This window comes from Geospiza fortis, unplaced genomic scaffold (genome assembly GCF_000277835.1).
Source record: "Geospiza fortis unplaced genomic scaffold, GeoFor_1.0 scaffold182, whole genome shotgun sequence".
In the NCBI taxonomy this organism is placed as follows: Eukaryota; Metazoa; Chordata; class Aves; order Passeriformes; family Thraupidae; genus Geospiza; species Geospiza fortis.
Genome location: NW_005054367.1, coordinates 2,439,253 through 2,453,056, shown reverse-complemented (window position 1 = coordinate 2,453,056; position 13,804 = coordinate 2,439,253). Strand labels below are relative to the sequence as shown.

At 38.5% G+C, this 13,804-nt stretch overlaps 1 protein-coding gene across 1 annotated transcript in view; it reads left to right on the top strand.

Annotated features, from left to right (window-relative positions):
* ACVR2B (activin A receptor type 2B) overlaps positions 1 to 5,099 on the top strand; it is a 103,095-nt gene extending 97,996 nt beyond the window's left edge. The window contains exon 11 of the mRNA XM_005424340.2: positions 2,619 to 5,099. Within this exon, the coding sequence (XP_005424397.1) occupies positions 2,619 to 2,813 (195 nt within the window). The 3' untranslated portion in view covers positions 2,814 to 5,099. The remainder of the gene's footprint in view (positions 1 to 2,618) is intronic.
* Positions 5,100 to 13,804: the final 8,705 nt, after the last annotated feature.

Here is a 13,804-nt window from a genome sequence, read left to right as displayed (position 1 = left end):
ATTAGATGTGAAAGCAAGCAGACAATGAAGCAAAATGCAGTGTGGGTTTCCCAGAGGTAGTTCATTTCAGGCTCATGTTTTTAATAAAAGAGCTGATTTTCCTTAGATCAGGAAGATAAGAGATGATGACATCTCACTGGGCTTCAGTAAGAAGTCCAATACCTCTATTTTTCCTGAACTGCTACAGATTTTGCTAGACTCAGGTGTACTAACTCATTTCCCAGAAGTTAGGGAGAGCTGTGGATTGTAAAAAAAAAAAGTGTTCCACTTCAAATGAGGGTTCAAATAAGAGCTGTGTTCTTCAAGCACTGTTGAATTCAGGTTTTTTGGGGATATCGAGAGAAGTGACTGCAAACAAAGCAAATGGTTTCATAGTAACTGATACAGTGCTGCCAGCTCTCACAGTTTCATCATGGGAATCTTAATACTTGTTGTCTTTTGAAGCTTCAACTGCTGAATCTTGGGATTTATTTTGATATTAAAAAAAAGCACTTTTGGGGCGGAATGCAACCAAACCTTAGAAAGCAGATGCTTAAAAAGAACCATGAAAACACATATTTAAAGTAATTTTTGAAGCTTATCTCATGGTAATCGGCATACTGTGGAAAAAATTATTGTAGGGGTTTTTTAGAGCATTGGCTGTGTTGAGTGGATCTCTCCACCCACTGACAAGGTGGTGCCCATGATGCCTTAAAGATACAGAAATAAAACAACACACTTTTGAGACAATATTAGCATAGGAGGTAATATCAAAACTGGTCTTTGATTGAAGGCCTCCAGGGGCAGATGTGGAAAAATGCCCAACGCATATAAGGCGAATACAGCTTTATAAGTTTAGTTGATTAGCATAATTAACATGAATCCCCAATTAGGTGATGAGGTAATTCCTCCTCTTGGTTCAATCTCTCCTGGAGCCCCCCATTGGTAACAGTTGTACTTTGTTTATGAAAAAGTGTCTTGGGAGGGTCACTCATCCTTGGTTCCCAGGAAAACACCAGGTAGGATAGGAGCCTTTGGAATGTATTTTGTCTTTCTGCATATCAGGGTAGGAAAAGTGCTGGAGCTAGCTAGGAGTTATATAACTATACAGCAATAGTCTACAGAGCTATGAACATGTATGAAGGAAACACAAAAGCAAAAATCACTTTGGCATCCTGAAGGTCGTGAGTTTGATCCTCACACTGGGCACCACTAATGTTGATTTTTTTGTTTTTTCTTTGTTGAAGTTGGGATTAAATTGTGAGATGATTTTTTTTGTTTGGATTTAGATGTTTATTAGTTCATATTTAAATTATAGTTTCATAAGTTGTGAGTTTTATAGTATTTCACTAATAGGGTAAAATTTTTACTAATTTTACTAATAAGGTAAAAAATGCAGTTGTATTTCTTTTTTTATTAGGTTTTTAAGGGTAAACTGTTTAATTAAGAAATGATACTTAAATTATTTTTATTTTTAACTTAATAAGTAACTACTTGTGTTTTGTAATGTGGATTTTTTAAATTTAATTTCACAATATTACTTAAACTTATGAAGAAGAAGGTGAAGAAGGTAAAGAGGAAGGAGTAGTTTCTGTTTTAAAACTTCTATTTTGTTTTATATTATAAACAAACATCACTCTCCCCACCTATATCCCCAAAAACTTCTATTTTGTTTTGTATTATTGTATTTTAAAACTTTAAGCTTTTTATTATGTGATGTTACACATTTTTATTTAAACTCTACACTTATAATTTTAGTTATATCACTTAATTTTGGATGTTTTTTCTATGGCTATAGGTTAAATGCAGTGTTTTCTTGGGGGGGTTAGCATTTGTTAGTGTAGAAAGTTTAAAATTTTCAGTGTCTGGGGTTCTAGCAGCATCCCCCAGGGCGGGTGACATTGCTGAAGTACTAAAAGTACTAAAATCTCCCAGGAGGAGGTATTTTGCAATGCTGCTGGCCTTCCAATGGAATAACTATGATGCAAAAATCATTCTCATAGTGGGTGAGGATTGAAGGAGGTGGTTACTGCAAACCAAGTAACATTTTTGGCCTCAATTCTATGCCATAAGCCTGCACAATGCCATTGCCAATCTGTTCAAACTATCTGCTTATGAATTCTGCATGATCCTCATGGTAGAGTTGAAAGCCTGATCTTTCACCTGTTAATATTTTCACATTCGTCCTTAAGTTTGACAAATTTTGTACTGTAAAGTTGACTTAAGTACAGTTGGATGTCAATTCTTGTGGAAAGAGCTTTCTGCATGTAACATTGCCACTGTCAATCTGTTCCAACTATCTGCTTAGGAATTCTGTGTGATGCTCACAATAGGGCAGGTGACATTGCTCATGAATTCTCCATGATGCTCATGATAGGGCAGGTGACCTTGCTCATGAATTCTGCGTGATGCTCATGATAGGGCAGGTGACGTTGCTTATGAATTCTGCGTGATGCTCATGATAGGGCAGGTGACCTTGCTCATGAATTCTGTGTGATGCTCGTGATAGGGCAGGTGACCTTGCTCATGAATTCTGTGTGATGCTCATGATAGGGCAGGTGACGTTGATTATGAATTCTGGGTGATGCTCATGGTAGGATGTTGTTGCTGAAGGTGTTTTCTGGCCGTTCTGTCCGCAGGGCCTGGCGCAGCTCTGCGTGACCATCGAAGAGTGCTGGGACCACGACGCGGAGGCGCGGCTCTCGGCCGGCTGCGTTGAGGAGCGCATCGCGCAGATCCGCAAATCCGTCAACGGCACTACCTCGGACTGCCTCGTCTCCATCGTGACATCCGTCACCAACGTGGACTTGCCACCCAAAGAGTCTAGTATCTGAGTGCTGGGTCCTGGTTCACTTTTGTCTTTCCAGACTCAGTGGATTTAAAAACAAACAAACAAACAAAAAAACAACAAGGAAAAGAGTTTAAAGAAAAAAAAAGTACAAAAAAAACAAAATCACAAAAATTCAACAAACCCATGAATGCAGCTGCTATTTTATCTTGACTTTTTATTATTATTGTTATTATTATTATTATTATTTTTTTGGATTGGATCAATTTTACCAGCACATTGCTCTACTGTATTAAAAAAAATGGACATTTCAGCAAGCATTCAGGTGCCGACTAATGAATGCAGAAAAGGTGCAGGTACCTCAGAACCTCAACAAACTCACTTCAGTTGTTTTTATTTTATTCAGTTTTCTGGGTTTCTCTTTATCAGTTTGTCTTCTGAGCGGAGCATCTGTGACATAAAGGAAAACCACCTACCACCTTCGAAAACGCAATGCTGCAAACTGTGGAGGAAACTTAAGACTGTTATGTAAAGAATACACCTTCCTCAAAAGCATTTTTTCCCCATGTTGGTTTTGGGTTCAGTTCCTTTTTTATTTTTTTAATTTTTTTTTTTGGAAGTGAGCTTCAGAAAAAAACAGCAGATGTGTCTTTTACGGATCTAACGGGTGTCATTGTAACATGGGAAAAAAAAAGTAACTGGGCAGAGAATGTTAATTCTTGATGGTATAATTGAAGGGGGGAGCGTAGAATAGGGGTGGGGAGAGTGACGTTGGACTTGGCAGCATTTGGGGAAACATCATTTGCTATGGAGCTACTTCTCAGGTAACCATTAGAGGAGGGGAAGGACATTTCTGGGCAGAGTATTTACGGCTGCAGCGTATGGAGAAAGCCGAGTTAAAGAGGCAGTGGTTGGAAGACAGGCACTTGTTTCTTCCTCCAGAGTCTGGGGTTGGGTGGTAAAAGAACAAAACAGGACTATAACTTTTATTTTTCAATTCCAGGTAGTAGTAGGAAGGATGCTTTCAATGTCATCAGGACAGGTGGGGAAGTGTGATTTCAGAAGCACTTTGGTAAAATACTGGAAGATGAGAAAATTTTTGCATCTCATTTTAAGTGTGAGTCAGCTGAGAGAATTTGGCCTTGGGTTGATTATCTTTCAGCCTAAGCTAATGGTGCAGATGGTGGAAAGAGGAAAAGGGTAAAAGCTGGTTATATAATTTTTTTTCTTTATTAATTTGGGACTGGGGGAGTGAATGGTGGCAGCTGGCTCCTGTAGCATCTGAGAAGCCTGAGAGCTGCCTGGCTGCAGGGAGCTGAGGCAGCTCAGCAGCAGCAGTGATTCCCACAGCACCTCTCCCACTGGTTTCTTTGACACTGCTTTCTCCTTACTCTGTGATGAAACTCTTTTGTCTCAAAGTGGTGCATATTCGAAAATACCGTTACTCTTATTATGCCATAAACTCGCTCTAGTCAGTGAATGTTCCTAATGCTGCTGATTCAACATTGAAATATTTTTTTAATTTGCAAAACATGCAATGTTTAAAAAAAGAAAAAACTTAAAAAAAAAAAAACCAAACACAAAACATACACACACACACATTACGTGGCTTCTGAGGTTTAAACTGAAAAAAAATTAAAAACTTCATGACCACAGACCACCTCAAACCAGAAATACCTCAGAATTTTCTACTTGTATGAGTTTTATTATATATTTTGTTAGTTGTGTTGTCTTGTAGTAAGTATATTTTAATGTAAGTTGGCTTTTATGACAAGGGAGTTTTAAAAAAATTAAAAAAAGAAAAAAAGTTCCAAAATCTTTTAGGAAGTGCTACCATTTTTTTGTTGTTTTGTTTAATAAAGCACCATTGTAAATAACTGTATACAGTTGTGGAATAACTGCCTATATAAGGTACCTGGGCATTATTCACTCTTATTTGTGAAGGCTATTTCCATTCTGTGTTTTGGGTTTTTTTTTGGTCTGTTTTAGTGAAAGGACAGTACATCTTTTTTTTTCTTTTCCCTTTTCTTTTTCTTTTCTTTTTAAATTTTTTTTCTTTTTTTTTTTGCTTTGAATATAACACAAATTTTTGTGTCTTGCTAGACTGACAAAGTTATGTCCATTGGATGGCCAGATCTTCTAAATTTTTCTTTGTGTTAAGCCAAAATGCAGTCCTAAACTAATCACCCTGTAATGGAAACGTAAAAAGTCTGTATTATATATAAATGAATTGGACTTCTCTCCACTGCCAAATTATCAGTGTGCACCCTTGCACAGATATAATTTATTACGCAAAAGAAACTGCTAATTGGAGAAAATATTAAAAAAAAAATTGAAATATATTTCTTGAAAAGTATAGCTTTAAAACCTAGAGGTCACAAATGAGGACATGGTCCTTTATCTTGAAGAGACATTAAGAGAATTGCCTTAATTTGTCTATCTGAATAAAGTCTTAACCTATTCTTTCAAGTTACTGAATGTATATTGCATATTAGTATGTACACACATGTAACTGTGTTTCCGTGTGTAGGTTTGAAAGTTTCTGTTTCTTGATGTTCAAGTTACTGAATGTATATTGCATATTAGTATGTACACACATGTAACTGTGTTTCCGTGTGTAGGTTTGAAAGTTTCTGTTTCTTGATGTTGCTTCTGTTGAGAAAACCTTGACAAACCAGACAGAACGATACCATTTAGACCCAGCCAATGTCCCTGGTGGCCACTGGCACCTTTGGGCCTGATGCTGCAACATACCTATGCTTAGCATTGAGGGTGTAGGTAGCTCTTCTGGTGTCATGACATTAGGCACTCACTTAATGTTAAGTGTGGTTGTAAATGTTTGCAGGATTGGTATTTTTCATGGTTAATACATTTCTGCACTGAGATTTATATGAAAATGTGACTATGTCTTAGAAGTGAAGTGATGTAAGGATTGGGGTGGAGCATAGAGCAGTTAAGATTGAGTGAATACTTGTTTTGTGGTGGGCTTGCTCCCTTTCCCCAGGGAATGGGAGCCAGTTCCTATTGCTGCAGAAAGAAAAAAAGCTGTACTGTCTTTTAACTGTTAATATCTGTTTGCTCTTCTGGATTTTTTCCTTCAGCATTACGTATTATAGCTAAAACAGGCTCATTACAGCAGTTGCTTTTTTATCCTGATTTCTTTAAAAAGCTTTAAAGTATTTATTGAAAGTGCCATATTATTTTAATAGCCTATTAAACAGTGTCTGAAATCTTCTCTTTTGAGAAAGCATGAACACAAATTCTCACATGTAGCTTATCTTACTGCGGGGAACTGCACAACCCTGTACAAACCTTGACCGAATGTTGATTGTAAAGTGTTACATCTTCCTGGTGCAATGGTTCCTTATAGATCATCTTGTCAGCAGGATTCGGAAACTGATTGGAAAAAGAATTTCCAAATTGGGTGTGTGCTGGATAACAAGTTTTATATGTGTGTAGGTACGTATGTCTTGCTATTGCAGCATAGAAGGAAATCCTGAACTTTAAATGTGTACCAATTTGGATAAAGCTGGTTTTTAAACTGGTATTTATTTATTTTATTAACAAAGACAAGCTCTGATTAACTTGTTGGTCTTTCAACAGTTGAGCTTTCAAGCAAGTAGTTTCCTCACCTCTAATCCATTTGAACTCTCATTGACAACATGATTTTGGTTCTGTTTGGTACTGCAGAGGCTTTTTCCAAGTCAGGAATTGGGCACATCCATAGGTGTAGCTGTCATAAGCAACTGCAGCTCTTTTCCTTTTAACACTCCCTTGAATAAGATGGTGACAACACCTCTTACTTTACTTCCCAAAGTGCTGGATTTCACTTCCCATTCAGACTTAGAGGAAGCAGCTCTTCAAAAATTTGGCTGTAGAATTTTATTGGTCACCTCCCACCCTCATATGGAAATTCTTAGGTGAATATTAACACTGAGTATCCTGAGTAAAAATTCTCCTTGACTTTAGGAGCCAGGATTCCACATCTCTCTGGTGGAACTCCTTTTTATGAATTTCTTGCAGTGGCTGGGATGGTTTCCTAGGTGCAGAAAATTTGACTCCACATTTTAAACTGGAAATACCCCAGGAACTAAAACTGGGGTGTTTTTTTGAGATAGTAGAGCTGTGACTTGCTGATGAAATTGCATTAATTTGGAAGGCTGGAAGTTGTATATGGCTTATATTGAAATACACATGCATTTTATAAGATATGGCTATAAACCAGCCTAACCATCAGTTAAGTAGTACCAGGCCTATTCATTATAATTGAGGATTTTAGCTGGTCATGATCAATAAGAAATCTCTATTTAAGACAAAAGTAACCCACTTTTTATTCTGCTGAAATTCTGCTACAGAATAACTTTATGTGCTAGACAGTTACACCTATGGAAGTGCAGAAGTCTTTGTTTTGAAGAGAAGGTCTGTGAGTGCCCTCCGGTAACTCCCCTGTGTTTTCCTTGGATCTCCTGACTCCCTGCTGTTCCCACTTGAAATCAGTGGTTTCAGTGGAAGCAGACATTTCCAGGCTGGCTGGGTCAGGCCTGGCTGTTAGGAATCCTGATCCCCCTTAACATTGCAGCACTGAAACATTTTATTCCTCTTGTATGACTTTCTAGGCAGAGTGTCAGAACTTGCCCTGTTTTGCAGGGAAAAGTTCTGGTTTCACTTAGCATGGAAGGAACTTGTACTGCAGAGGAAGGTGCTGGGTGATAAGGTGTGACAGTGCTGTTGTTGCAGTCCTCTTCAAGCCACACTCCGCTTGGGAAGTTGCTAAGCAGGAAGTGTCCCACAAACTTTTGTCACTTTCACATACAGGATATTGTTTGGTAACATTGTAAATAAAATAGACTATATAATAGAGGAAAATAAGGACATTTTGACTTTTTTACTTTTGGAAATATATATATATATTTTAGTTACATATACAAACAAAAATTCTACATTGTGTGAGAATTCTTTTATACCACAAATTATTTTTGTAATGTCTAATATGTTTCTGCAGGGAAAAGGGAGAAAGGTCTGTGTATGCACAGCAAATAAATAAAGAAATATATATATAATGTTTAAATTAAGTGTGCACTACATCAAAGTTTAGAGGATAGAACAAGTGTAGCCTGAGAACAGTTTGAGGAGCAAGTTTGGATGTACTTGGACATGCTTTGAGGACCGCACTGAGTATATGTTTAGGTTATCTTGCATGTCACATCCCTTCTGCTAAAGATGCTTATTGCTTTTCTATGGCCATCTTCAGTTAACCCAAGAGGAGTTTTTTCACGTGTTCATGCGAGTAGCCATGTGTGGGCAGTGTGTCTTTTGGCATATGCTGTGGTGCTGCAGTGAGTTGTGAAGTCAGGGTGCTAAGAATTTACCGAGGCCAAATAGCTGGGCTGATCTCGCTCGCTGCCATATCCGCTCATAGCAGCTGTGTCTGCTGCACTGACAATATGATCTGTAAGGAGCTGTTGCCAGTGGAATCCTGATAAAGCCAGTTCCTAGAAATTCCTTCTCTCTGAAGTGACACAACTAATCAGGCTTCACCAGAACACACAGCTATGTGCTCTGTGTTCCCAAAATCAGATTTAATAGTCTGTGTTGGAGGCACTAAAGAAAGGGAGCACTGTCATGTCCAAAGTCCTACTAAGAGAAAGAGCTTCCCAAATCTGTGTAAGCAATCCAAGGTATTCTAAAAGTATTAAAGGAAAAAAAAAAGGGGGAGCCAGGGGGGTGTAACCCAATTTTCCATTGGACTTAAAATTCACTCCAGTCTTTTTAGTCCTCTCAGCCACGATAGCACAGTGTCAGTGGGTGAGAGGTACTGAAAAAAGCTTTAAACCAAACACATGGCACTGCCTTGGAGCTGGTTTGACAGCTTGCCTTTTTTGACAGCTTTGCCTTTTGCAATTAGTGCTCACTAATTCAAGCAGACTCCTGCAATTACTGAGTCCCTCAGCTGTGTTCTGGTGAAGTCCCAGCCCTGTGAAAACCAGGAGGAGAGTTTCCATCCAACCCTGTGTGACCAGGAGTGTGTGTGTTTGTGTGTGTTCCTGGAACACTTTCTAAGCACACCTCGTCCCTTATTTACATGGGATTTCTTTTTCCATGACTTGTTTTAGGGTGATGCTCAGTTCCCTGACTGAAGTGGTAGCCTATGGAATAAGCAGCAATGCTTTTTGTCAGGACACTTCCACAGAAAGAGATCATACTTGTGTTATGTCCATCCAGCTGTTCTGAAATGTAATGCTATTCTGTTGTGCCTTTATTTTTCCATGTAAAAGCAACTGCTGTAAGCTTTCTTTTTCTTTTACTAGTTTAATTTTTTTTTTATCTCTGTCTGAAAAAAACCCACTTTTCATTGCCCAGCTGTCATTTCTGGATGCAGTCTGTGATCCAGGTATTTCAAGAACCAATTACCTCAAACCTCATGTTAAACAGTGTTGCTATCTGGATTCTCCTTGATACTACAATATTGTAACATACACAAACAGGAACCTTGCTCTATAGGGGTGTTTATATATATGTATCATATACATATATACATGTATATATATGATATATATATGTAAATGGAAAGTGATCCCCAAGGACTGAAGGAAAAAAGCAAAACTTATTTTGTATTCCAACATTGAAACCAAAAGGGCTTTTCTGAAGCTCTAAAATGGCATTGTGCTGGATATCTACAAAGAAAAAGTGTTTTCTGAAAAGTGCTTCCTTTATTAGCCTTTTATTTCAGTATTTTAATGGGGCAGATGATGTGAATAAAACACCACTTCTGCATTTTTGGCCCATTTTGAAGCAGAAGCCTCTTAGTCTTTCCAGTTGTTAAAAGAAACAAAAACTCAGTTTATAACATTCCAGTAAGGTTGGTATTGCAAAACTCAGACATGTTCTAGGAAAATTCCATAGCTTCTGGTTTTCTTACAAGGAAGGCCATACTTCATTCAATTGTCCAGTATTTTGAGGAACTGAAGTTTAACCAGTAACCATCCTAGTCAATTAAAGTCCTAATTCAGTAGTCAATGGCATCTCTGCATTGCCATGTCTGTTAAAACACCAAAATAAAGTCCAAAATAGAAAACAGTTGAAACCAAAAATCCAGCCATGATAGAGGAGGAGGAGACTGGAGCATCTCATAGCTTTGGAAAGTGGACTTAGCAACTTTGTGGATAACAAAAAATACGTTGGCAAGACCTAGAACCTGTCTGGCCTTTTCCTTTTCCAAATACCTACTCCCAAGAACCAACTCATAAAATCAGACCTTCAACTACAGCAACATCTTAATGGTACTTTGCTGAAGAGAATTATGTTCAGGCTATATTTTTGGGGGAAAAATAAAAGTGGGACCATTTTTAAAATGACCATTTTATTTTATGTGTTGCCCTCTCAAAAGTCTTTTTTTTTTTAATGTATCCATGTAGTTGATACAACATTAGTCTGTATTTCACTTGGACAGCATAGTAGCTTTCCTGTAGCTTTCCAAATACTAATAAATTTACCATTACTAGTAATTCATATAATTATTGGTAACGAATGGATAGTAATTAATTTACTGTTACTAAAGGAAGAGAACATGATATTTCCCTATTTTTTTTTCTTGACTGCCTAATGTTTCTATGGCTATTGATGGTTGATGATTATTATCTCTGGTAAATCAAAGTACTAAAATCTCCCAGGAGGAGGTATTTTGCAATGCTGCTGGCCTTCCAATGGAATAACTATGATGCAAAAATCAATCTCGTAGTGGGTGAGGATTGAAGGAGGTGGTTACTGCAAACCAAGTAACATTTTTGGCCTCAATTCTATGCCATAAGCCTGCACAATGCCATTGCCAATCTGTTCAAACTATCTGCTTATGAATTCTGCATGATCCTCATGGTAGAGTTGAAAGCCTGATCTTTCACCTGTTAATATTTTCACATTCGTCCTTAAGTTTGACAAATTTTGTACTGTAAAGTTGACTTAAGTACAGTTGGATGTCAATTCTTGTGGAAAGAGCTTTCTGCATGTAACATTAGATGCATACAGTTAAACAACACAGCATAGTACAAAAACTCACAAGAAAATGTTTTGGCACCAGCAGGAAGAAATCTCACCCTAACCATTTGTCATTTTATAACCATCCTATTGTAAGTTTTACCAGCTACTTCTAAATTTGTGCTTTATTTAAAGAAATAAAATAAAATCCTAAGACTTGTCTAGCGTAGTGGAATATGTGTATATCAGTTTTAGGATAAATAGCTAAGTCTTATTATGCTGTGTTACTTAACTTGTATATATAGAGTATACATAAGAGTTTGCAGTAACCTGTTTCTCCAGGATTTCCAGTTGGAATGGATTTAAACTCAAACTATGAGATTAAATGATTTAGAAGATTGCAGAATAGACTGAGTGTAAATTACAGGAAGCTCTATCACATGGTGAAATAATTTTTAAAGAGTCTTTTGGTCCTTGGCTCAAATTCACTAAGTACTGTTTGTATACCAAGATATGTGAAATGTAAATGTTGTAGGTTATATTTCACTCTTGTAGCTATAAAAATGTAGAACAGAGATAGCTTGTACTACTGAGTTAACAAAAGTTATACTAAAGTATCCTGTTAAAGAAAAAGTATAGAGAGTTAAGCTCGTTGCTGTAACCCCTTTTGGATTGAAGTGTGCTGATTTTCATATATGTACATTTTATATATATATATATATTCTGCAGAAATATACATATATAAAATGTATGTATAAAATGGCCTAACGCAGACATCCATTGTATTGCAGTTATGAAATGAAGACATTTTGGAAAGAGCATTGTATCATAGTTCATGAATTTGCAGTGGATCTTTGTTCCTTTTTACTGTGGTATTTTAGAAAGAGTCTCAAGTTTGAAATTAGATCTGCCAAGTTGGAGTTTTGCTGCTTCAGCTTTGCACTGGGTGTCTGAATAAACCAGTATGAATGTAGTATTTGCCCTGTGTGAAGCAGCTACACCCCAACAGATAGGAGGAAAAAAACCTAGAAAGAACTATTTCAAGTTTATCTTTTTGTATATGAAAATAAACAGTAAATTACAAATAACTGTTTCCCTCGTTGGTGTGACATTAAAAATCATTGTTATTTGTCTTTGGCATCTAGCTGGAGGTTTTCCTTCTTCATAGATGAGTGTTCTTAGTATTTCAATGGCATTTCTGCTATCAAAAATCCCTAAAAAGTCCCTGCAGAGGCATAGCTGAGGCCTGCCCCTACTACCCATCACTTGCAAACAGTTCCAAAGAGAAGTAGGAGTTATCTCAAATTCACAGAATCATAGAATGGTTTGGGTTGGAAGAGACTTTAAAGATCATCCAGTTCCAACTACCCTGCTAAGGGACACCTTCCACTAGACCAGGTTGCTCCAAGCCCCATCCAACCTGGCCTTGAACACCTCCAGAGATAAGACATCCAGAATATCTCTGGGCAACCTCTGTCCTATACTATTATTATTATTATTATTATTAATATTATTAATATTATTATTATTCCCTTTTGAGTGTGTTGCCTCCTGTAGCACTGTGGTGACACTGCTTATCACTCCTAGCAAAGAACTGTTCACACAGGGCAATACGTGCATGTGAAGCTGTATCAAGGCAGTCCAGCAATGTAGCTGCAACTGCCAGAAGCCAAAGGCAGGGGAACTTGACCAGAAAAAAGATTAAAATTAAAAAAAAGCCTGAGTTCCCTGTACTCATAGCACCGCACTGAGGTCTGTAATCCCCTCACATGAGGTATGAAGATTCCATCAGCCACACACTGAGACCTCTCCAGGAAAGCTGCCTGCAGTAAAGTGATGGTATGGCCATGAAATCCTTATATTCTGGTGTTTTCCATTGCTAAACCAATCCTATTTTTCAGAAAATTGCCTCTGGCTTGGTGCTGGGTTGAAAATGCTTAGTTTGGGTGGATATGAGGCAAGTATGAATATTATCAGGCATTTGGGAGGGAAAAATAGTAATAATCAGGATGGTGGTTTTCCTGAAAAGAAGGCTAATGTAACATCACCCTATATTGACTAAAGCCAACCCCATACCACAGTCTTCAGCCTGGAGAAGATCTTCTGGTGACCTTCCAGTCCCTAAAGGGGACTTGTAAGAAAGATGAGGACAAACTTTTTAACAGGGCCTGTTGAGCTAGGACAAGGAGGAATGGTTTAAAACCAAAAGAGAGTTGATGTAAATCATATATAAGGAAGAAATGTTTTACAGTGAGGGTGGTGAGGTACTGGCACAGGTAGAGGTGGTGGATATCCCATTCCTGCAAACATTCAAGGTCAGCTTGGACAGGGCTCTGAGCAACCTACTCTGGTTGAAAATGGCCCTGGTCATTGCTGAGGGGCTGGACTATCACAGAATCACTGAATTGTTTGGGATGGAAGGATTCTCTGGAGATCATCCAGTCCAACCCTCCTGCCAAGGCAGCATCATCTGAGCAGGTGGCACAGGAATGTGTCCAGATGGGTTTGGAATGTCTCCAGGGAGAGTAAACTGTGACCTCCCTTTTCCAGTGCTCTGCCATCCTAGGTGAAAAAAAGTTCTTCCTCACGTTGAGGTGAAACTTCTTTTACTTTGTGGCCATTGCTCCTCATCCAGTTGCTGGGCATCAACTGAAAAGTGTCCAGCACTTAAATGTATTAATGAGATCTTCTCTGAGTCCTCTCTCGACTGAACACACCCAGTTCCCTCAGTCTCTCCTCATAAAGGACGTGAACTTTTCTTCTCCAGCTCAAGACTTTAAAGCTCCTTTCTGACCCAAACCATTCTATGATCCTATGATTCAGTGATCCTCTGCGCTTGGAGCCCGGGCTGGTCGTCCCCAGCCAAGCTGGATGGGTGCAGTTTAGCCACTACAGTCCCTGTAGTCCCGTGAAGGAACTCACTTTATTTTTCCTCATGTATTGGGGAAACCCCGGCGGCCTCATCCCCTCACGCGGTCCCCGCGCACCGAGGCGACGCCGCCATGGCGCCCTCAGAGCTGTGCCGTGAGGGGGCGCTGCGGGGCCGCGCCCTCCCCTTCCCTTCCC